The 9,530-nt window shown below is 41.2% G+C and overlaps 1 protein-coding gene across 1 annotated transcript; it reads right to left on the bottom strand.

The window, feature by feature from the left end:
- Positions 1–2,753: 2,753 nt before the first annotated feature.
- TAS2R4 (taste 2 receptor member 4) lies at positions 2,754–3,656 on the bottom strand. The gene has a single exon (XM_058569449.1). It carries the CDS (start codon positions 3,654–3,656, stop codon positions 2,754–2,756), a length of 903 nt encoding a protein of 300 aa, XP_058425432.1.
- Positions 3,657–9,530: the final 5,874 nt, after the last annotated feature.

Raw genomic sequence — 9,530 nt, 5'->3', positions numbered from 1 at the left:
ACATCACAGACCAGAGGAGACAAAGAATACCTGACAACTAAATGCAACGTGATATCCTGGATTGGATCCTGGAACAGAGAAAGAACATGAGTGGGAAAACTGGTAAAATTTGAATTAAGTCTGTAGTTTAGTTAATAGTTAACGTGTCAATGCTGTTTTTTAGTTTTAACAAATGTACCAGGTTACATAAGATATTAACATCAGGAACACTGAGTGAGGGGAATATGGGAACTCTCTATTCTCTCTGCAACTTTTCTGTAAAATAAAATAAAATAAAAAATTAAAACTTTACTTTTGAAAAGTTATATAAAACTCAGTTACATAAAGCTGTTTGAATAAAAATTACATTTTTAACAATTTGAGAATTGTGTTTTTCAGAGGAGAACGAGGTTTTCCCATAACATTACAAGATCATGCTAAGAGTCAAGCAACAGTGATGGCAGACACAGCTTTCTGCATAGCTAGTTGTCCATCCAAAGCAAAGTGCTCACAGGTTCATGTTAACACCAGCCTCAATGGGACACAATCCTCATGACATGCTCCCTGTAAGGGGAATTTATAAATTGGGCACTTGTGGCCATTCATAGAAAGGCAATGTGCTTCCAAGTCAGGCTTTGCTTTTGCATCCCAACTTAACCGGTTAGTGGTTATGTCCTCAGATAAGTCAGTTAACATCTCAGAACTTCAGAGTCCTCTTTATAAAAATTATGATAGTAATGTTTACCTCACAGGACTATTGTGATGACCAAAGGACATAAGAACTTATTTAGCCTGGTACCTAGAAAATAGTATTATCTAATCAACGTTATTTTTCTTTCCTTCCTCAGTGATTTATCTCCATAATCGCTCCTTTCAATAAAGTAGGAGAACACCTGAAGTCTGCTATTATTCACAATATGCAAATCCAGAATGAATTGAGTTACTGCTTCTAAAAAAAAAGGTGATCAGCTCTGTGCAATTCCAGAATTTCTGGAAAGCAAGAATAAAGATGGGATACTGATTATCTCAGGCCTTTAAAAGCACACACAGAAGTCAAAGATATAGAGGGGTAGGTGGGAGTTAAAGAGAGAGATCTTCTGAGTGATATCAATATATTTACTTCCTCTTGAGATATCTGGATTCAGATCATCATTATATAGTCATTGTCCCAACTATGAAAGAAGCAAAATTGAGACAAATAATCTTCCTGTATTTAAAATAGGTCAGAGGGGCCGGCCCGGTGGTGCAAGTGGTTAAGTGCACACGTTCCACTGCAGCGGCCCAGGGTTCACCGGTTCGGATCCTGGGCACATACTGACGCACTGCTTGGCAAAGCCATGCTGTGGCGGCGTCCCATATAAAGTAGAGGAAGATGGGCATGGATGTTAGCCCAGGGCCAGTCTTCCTCAGCAAAAAAAAAAGAGGAGGATTGGCAGATGTTAGCTCAGGGCCAATCTTTCTCACCAAAAAAAAAAAAAAAATACGTCAGAAATGTTATCAAACCAGCCAAGTATGTATTTAGACACCTCATTTGCAAGCAAGCTGTGCATCCTCTGAGTCACTGACCCACAGCCTCTTGCTCCTTCCTACTGACACAAAGTTACAGTCAGGCCTTTTCCCAGACCCTATATACCCCACAGCCATAATTCAGAGAACAATCTAGCTGTTCTGACATGATGTTACTGCTGGTGCTCCCACAGAAGACTGACCCCACACCCACCACACTCAATTTGGAGAGGATGGTGTGCAGTCTGTGCCCCTTCCCCTGTTGTTGTCCCTACAATATTCCATCTTCAGATTCCTATTCCTCTGTAACCATAGTCCTACTGTTCCAACTCAAAAATAACTTACAAACGAATAGCATTCTCTCGGAGAACTGTGCAGTGCCAATACAACTCAATGCATAAATTCATCAACAGATGACATAAATTCACCAAGTTCTGGTGGTACCAGTCCAGTGAGTCCTCTTAGCTTTCTACCAAATTCCATATCAGATGATGGGGTACAATCTTTTATAAAGTTGCACTCAGACTGTGTTAATTTCACTCTCTGGCACTAGCTTTTGACCTTAGGCCAGTTCCCTGGATTTTAAGATCCTTGGAGCCATCCTGGATTGGGCTTCTTTAATACTAATCAATTCCTTCCACCTAACAATTCTGGCCCTTCCCTTCTTTCCAGAACAAACCTAGAAATTCAGTCCTAGAGTTTCTTAGTAGTAATAGCTCAGTTACTGTCACCCAGCAAGTTGAGGACCCTTTTTCTGTACATTGCCCATAATGTACCCCTGTTTCTTTCGCCCTTCTCTTTCCTCACATTTCTCTCTGAAAATTTTTTTCCCATTTTTGTACCCTCTTGCTGTGCTTTAAGGCAGTCTAGTGACTCCCAATGACCATTTACCCATTGCTAAGCCCTTACCCAGGGCTGCTCAGCTAAATTTCAATGATGTGAACTATAATGTATTGCTTAATATGGGGTAACTTCCCATTATACGTCACTAGCCAATGGGACAATGTGATCTCCATTATCCAGGGATGCAACACCCATGCAAAATAAATAAGTAATGCCTCAAACAAGTTTCTTAGAGAAAGTGCCTAATTTTAAAATATTAGCAGGAAAAAATGGAGAATGAAGTAAAATACAGGCAATCACAGGCCTGGGAAGTCAGATCAGCAATTACAAAAATGAATTCCTCATACCACTAGGAAAACTACTAACAGAGAAAACCTTGCTACCAAACCATGAGGTGACTCCAGCCACTATTTACTACTGAAATTCTACCATTTGTTGCAACAAAGAATCTTCTTTGCTTTTGTTTTCAGTTTAGGATGTGTGAGAATAATGAGAACAGAGTGTCCTGGAGGGTAAAATGTAGAAATAATCATACACATGCACCTGGCTTCTAAATTCATCCCTACAGGAGAAGGGAGATAAAGGAGCAGGGCAGCAACTGAATATGGAATGTAGAGGATGAGGAAACAGATCATCAGCTTCATCGCACCCACAAGAGCTTCAGTCTGGGGATTCCAAAAACCAGTGGCATTTCTCTGCATCTTCTGTATATGTCTCCTCAAGGAATTTATTAACAAGGAAGCAGAAGTCACATTAATGCTGAACTGGAGAAACGAGCTCAAGGTCAAAGAGGTCACCAAAAACAAGGCACCCTCATTGATGTTAAATACTGTGCCATTTCTCCCAGTCACAAATTCAGCGATGGGTGATGTCTGTTGGAGCACAAGGTACAGGAGAGTGGTGAAGGCAGAAATCAACACACAGGCCAGCAGCAGCCTGGGGATCTTTGGGGAGAGATTTCGTTTCAGCAGGAGAAACACTGAGTGTTGGAAGTTAGTAATCTTCACACAGTACAAGGCGTTGAGCAAGGTTACACACCAGAGACTATTAGAGTCCAAAAACATCCAACACGACTGGAAAAAAGTGGGTAAGTAGACTGACCTTTCAACATTTAGAGAGCTGACGTAAATAATATGCAGTAGCAACATTCCCAGCATAAGAAATCTGGTGATGCCCAAGCTGAACAGGATCCTATCGGAAGAAGAGATTCTGTGGCTATTGACCCAAGTCTTGTAATTGACTACTGCAATAAACAGATTCACAGTGAGTCCTACAAAAGTCAAAATTACTGAGACAGTAACAGAAGAGATAAAGAATATCTGAAGCATCTTTACTCATTGAGGATTCAGCAGTTGTGGTGCTGATGCTGAGAGCAGGAGAAATACTGAAATGTACCGGTAGGCACCAGTACCCAGCCAGGAAGGACGTTTCCTTTTTTAATTTTCCCTAGTGTGGCAAATGAGCCATTAGTGGTCTAAGAGCCAGCTGCTTTTACTGAGATGCAAATCTTTCAAGGATTGCATTACTATTTCTTCATTCATATCCTGCTTTCCTTAGAAATGCCTAATTAAAACAGCGTAGGTGAACCTGGAAGTCCACTCCTCCAAGAGAAGGAAAGCTGCAGGGAGGAGTAATGGCAGGTTCCAAGGACTTCTAATCCAAATGATAGAGTGGCAGTCCAGCATTGTCTCTGTCACTGTTTCACAGTGAATGCAGCTTTTCTTCATAGAAACCCCAGATACGGTGGGAATTCCCATGTCTCATTCCTACCCATCGACCCCCCATCCACACATCTATGGATTACCCAAATCCAACTTCTCTACCCCCTTTAATCTGTTGATGTTGCAGTCATTTTCTCCATATGTCATTCTGGCAATGCCAAGGTTACTTTTTCATCTCTTAGCACCTACAGTGATTTACAGTTATCTAACAGATCAAGTTCAAGGACCTCACACTTCCTTGAGAAAGCCTTTTTCAATTAATTCCATCCTTTCATGATGATTTCTTTACTTTGCATTCCCTCACCAGCCACATATATGGATTTGTGCCATGATCATTTGCTGTGATCTGCTTTTGCTTGGAAAAGAAACGTCAGCCATTTCATGTGTTTCCTTTATAGATCTGGGTTTATGCTTAGATCACACATGGCTATTTCCTTTTAGGCATTTAACTGCCAATCAAAATACTCTGGTATCAGATACACAGTAGTGCTTTAGTTATAGTTTTGTGGGCAAATAAATAGACATCTCATTGCCTGATTTCTCTGTAATTTCTCAGATAGTACAGGGCAGAGTATGCCTGGCAAATTATATTATCAAAGACCATGAGTGAGTGCAAGAGTATGGATCTCTTATCTACTCTAGCAGTTGGGTGAAACCGAGATGCAATCCTGGATGCAGCCACATATAGGTTACCAAACCAGCATCAAGGTAACGCATACAAAATCCTATTACCAAATCCAAATAGGAATAGACAAGAAGAAAGAGCTAAGATATGAAGATTACCAGGTGCAGAAGAGGGAAATAAATTCATGAAGCCCTTTAAGACAGATGACAGGAAGGCAAGCCTGGAGGAATTCCCTGATCTGGAGCCCAGATGCTCACAAAAGCTTTTTGTACAAAACTAATGGGCACTGACAGAGGCATGCCTATGCCTCTGTCAAACAGGCAAACACAGAGTGAACAAGTAAGGTAATGATTAAAGAAAAGAATCTATTATAGAACATATTTCTACTTAATTATTTATAAAATAGATTACTGCATCAAAGCAATGAAGTTGAAATATTAATACCACATTTAAGTAGAATAAATTATATAGAGTAAGATATAAGAATTAAAGATTCCAAAAAAGAGGGGGAAAGCCAGTATTGGGCAGTAGTAGACCCCATTCAGAGTGTGATATACCAAGTTGTTGGTTTCTCAGTAGCAGGAGGTACTATAAGTAAGATGTGATCACATTAGCTAGCATGATCAGTGAGTAAGCTGGTTCTGTCGGAGGTATTTCTGAAAGGGTCAGTATGGGAAAAGTGTTAATACCACCCTTTCTCTTTCTGCATGAGAATTTGACCTTCAGTTAAATAGAAATATCTTATGGAGACTCCCTGCTTTGGGCTTCCTTGAGTGTGCTGACTCTTATGTGTGTGCCCTAGAAGCTATTCTATGAGATTATTACAAGAGAAATTGGCACCTTGGGGACACGAAGCTTTTACTTTAGGGCAACTCCCACCCTTGCCTGATCTCTTCTCCTTGCACCTGAGCTGTATGACCAACAACAAGGACTCTGCAAAAGAGGAAAGCCTGACATTGCCCTGCTGGTGAGCTGGTCCCTGAACTATATATACGCATCTGAGTAGACTGGTGCCAGACTGGCCTAAGATAGTCTCGTAAGTCTGACTATTTACTGGAGCCCATGAAGACCCACTGGTGGGTGCACTGCAGTCATGGGTCCAAACTCTGCTACCTGGCAGATCCCTAGGAAAACCTTTAGGGCAAATATTCAAAGCAAAAGGATGACTTAGCTTATGCGATGAAGGCTTTGAAGAATGAGATCAGTCACAAATAAATATGAATTACAAACTCTGAATTGTTTTCAAAAGAGTACCAATGTTGCTTAGGAGGAAGAAGGAAGGCAACTTTCATTTCTTGGGATTTTTTGAGTGCTTACTCTGTTCCCAGCAGTGTACTGGGCATCTTAAATCTCAGATGCTTAGAACAGTTCTAGGAGGACAACATGGTTAGCCCTATTTACAGGTAAAGAAAATGAAGATCAGAGAACATAAATGACTACCAAATATCACAGAAAACCAGTGGCTAAGTTGGAAGGTCTTTCTGAGACTGAGCTCTTTCCACTATAGTAGGCTGCCCCTCATTGGTTCATTCATTCAATAAATTGATATTATCAGCTAGGCACTTTAATGTTAGGTGCTGGAGAAACAGAAAAGAATCACCCACAGCACACCTTGTTTCAAAGAACAGAAAGAATAGTGGAGAGACAGACAGACAATTAGGTCAGTGCATTAAGTGCTATAATAAGGACAAACAAAGGGTACAATGGGAGTGATCAGAAGGGGCACTTAACCCAGCCTTGAGGGCTCAAGAAAGGCTTCCTTAAGAAGACATAAATTAAATCTTGAGGATGCAAAGCAGTTTCCAAGCAAAATGCTAGGGTGGGAGGAAGAAGGATATGGAAAACAGAGAGAGAACTCTAGGTAAAGACTCAGAGGTGCCAAAAGTATGGTAGGTTCAGAAAACAAAAGAATGGAGGGATACAAGGAGAGGAAGAAATGGTGAGAAATGAAAAGGGAAAGATAAGAGATAGATCATGAAGTATTTATGCCATTGTTGGTACAGACTTTCGACATAAATAATCATTATAGTAATGTGATCAGAGGCATGTACAACATTTTAGGAAAACACACAGAATCAGTGCTTAACTTTATCTTAGAAAGTCAGAGAAAGTTTCCTGGAGGAGGCAGGTCTTGAAGGATAAGAGGAGTTAACTAAGCTGATGTGTGAGAAAGGGAATTCTAGGCAAAGAAAGCAGCTTATGCAAAAGTGTAGCAGCTAGAAGAGTTTGGCATATTTGGGAACTAAAGTAGTTCAAGGTTCTTTTGGAAAAGTGAGGAATGAGGAGACGAAACTAGATAGGAAAATAGGGGTCAAATAATGAAAGGCTTTATGTTCCAAGCTAAAAAGTTTGGTCTTTATCGAAAGCAATGGAGAGCCAATGCAGGACTTTAACACAGCATTATGATTGTATTTTCACTGTATGAAGAACACAACCCAAGAAATGTGGAAACGCTTTGCTGGAAGGGGATGGAATTGGATACAGGAAACTAGTTAGAATCCTGTTGCAGTCACTCTGATGGGTTGAAAAGAGTAGAAATAGAGACTGCAGGACATTTAAGAGAAATGTTTTTAAACTACAACCAAAGGGATCTAGTGATTAAATGGATATTGACGCTGAAGGAGAAGGAAGAATCTGGGACAATTTCCAGAATTCGAGTTCACTTAAAAAAAACACTTACCCTGGGGCCGGCCCTGTGGCGTAGTGGTTAAGTGAGTGCACTCGGCTGCTGTTGGCCTGGGTTCGGATCACGGGCACACACCGATACACCGCTTGTCAGGCCATGATGTGGCGGCCTCCCATATAAAGTAGAAGAAGATGGGCACAGATGTTAACCCTGGCCAGTCTTCCTCAGCAAAAAGAGGATTGGCATGGATGTTAGCTCAGGGCTGATCTTCCTCACAAAAAAAAAACTTACTCTGTATGTCTTTTAGTGAGACAAGAAGCTGAACAGGCTGCAAAAGATTAGACTTGCAAAAGATTTTAGGTGGCAGGGAGCAAGAGAAGGTAGATAGAGTATTCAGACAGCAATGTAGGTCTGATATCTGTAAGAAGGGAAGGGGAAGGAGGAAGAATCAGGTAAGGAGGATCCTAAACTGCAGCACAGTTCCAAGAAAGGTTCAGTCAAGCTGATGGAGAGAACTTGGGCCAAAATTGCCTGTTGGAAGAGTCTCATGTCTCAGAGGAGTGGACCTGCCTTAGTACACCACAGTGCTCCATCATTGGCTAAGAGCAACCTGAAGGAAGGGTGGCCTTGCTGTGGTGGATCTCAGCAATTATGCACCCCACAGCAGGAGAACTAAGGAGTGCATTTTCATGGTTGCCACAAAAGGGAGCTAGAAACAAAGATTACCTGTGCCAGAACCCTCTGGTGATAAGATGATCCCTTCATCATATCTGAAGCATCTGTTTCAATGATGCAGAGATGAAATACTTGTTTCTGTGTCTTTATTGCCCACTAGATGTGATGTTTTTGAGAATAGGAACTGATCTAGTACAATGCTTGCTGTAAAGTGAGTGTGAGATAAATGTCTGTGTATGAATGAATGAACTGGAATCAAGATAAACCAGAATCAAAACAGAGTCAGAAATTTACTTATTCCTGGAATATTACAGAAGCCGCCGGCAGCTAGCCAGAACCCATCTCTTTCTCAAAGAAATCTGCTAGCTGGGCAGTAAGGGTACAAACTTGAGCAACCAAGAAAAGTTCAGAAATCGTCTCTCTCTGGCTGCGAGTACACTATTTGGCAACAGATAGACATTGAGGCTACATAGAATATACCGAGAAACTCCACTTAACGAATTTCCGAAAATATATTTTTCAAGGTTAACCTGGAAATGTTGCTCTGGTCATCTGGCGAGCTCCATAAAGTCACAATGACAATTTAATTGTAGTGAGGTCAACAAAATTTACTCACTCTACAAATTCAGATGTGCAGAGAAAATAAGGTTCTTAATTTTGTCTAAACCTACTATGGTTTTTCTCCTGAACCCCCATCTACTAGTTAGGAGAAGTGTTTAATCCAACAGAATAATGCAAAGAATGTCTTCAGAAAAATGTTCAGTATCCTTCAATTTACAAACAAAAATCTCTGAGACATCCTCCCCAGGCAACACTTCTCTCCTTTAATTAGGGGCCAGGTGTATGGGGAGAGGGGTGAGATTAACTCTACCTCATGGAGGCAGAGAAGTGTCATGTCCTCTTAAAACCGGCAAACAGCCATTGATGATTAAACAGATAGTAACTATGGGAGACTGGAATTTGCGAACTCAAAATATGTCTCTGCCTGAATGACACTTTGACCCCCACTCCCACTAACTGACCAAAGGAGTTTGGGATGGGAGGTCTGCCCCCAGAAAAGGCCATTACTACAGATATCTCCGGGTACCTGGGTGGGTCGTGCTAAACCCATTCTTAGTTCTTAGTTCTAGTTACCCTTTATGAGAGACAATTACATTTGTAAAGAAAATCTCCATTTGTAAAGGTATCTTCTTCCCCGCACCAGGAAGCAATGGGGATGGGCTTACCTAGAAACTTGTCAGAATGGAAGGCGAGGACTTAAATCTGCATGATAAACTTACTCAGTGTTAACTGTGCTGTTTGGGCAATATGCTAGCTGACTATAGATGACATCTCCCTGGAGCCTGGGTTACCATGGTAATGGGTGTTTGAGCTATTTTTTTTTCAGGAACTGAACCCCTTGTCCACTTCAGGCCGGATTGAGACCACCAGCCCATCAACTGGGCCCTTTTGACGGCAAGAGGTTGGAACTCTACCCTCAGGGCATGCTAATGCTGCCATTCTGTGAAGATGTGTCCTACGAAGAAACATGAAGCCTGACTACGCTTGCGCAGAT

The sequence above is a fragment of the Diceros bicornis genome, chromosome 3 (genome assembly GCF_020826845.1).
Source record: "Diceros bicornis minor isolate mBicDic1 chromosome 3, mDicBic1.mat.cur, whole genome shotgun sequence".
Taxonomy (NCBI): Eukaryota; Metazoa; Chordata; class Mammalia; order Perissodactyla; family Rhinocerotidae; genus Diceros; species Diceros bicornis.
This window is presented reverse-complemented; position numbering and strand designations above follow the sequence as displayed.

Coding starts and splice junctions, on each gene's coding strand:
- TAS2R4 (XM_058569449.1), bottom strand. CDS start 3,656: ATGCTTCAGATATTCTTTATCTCTTCTGTTACTGTCTCAGTAATTTTG.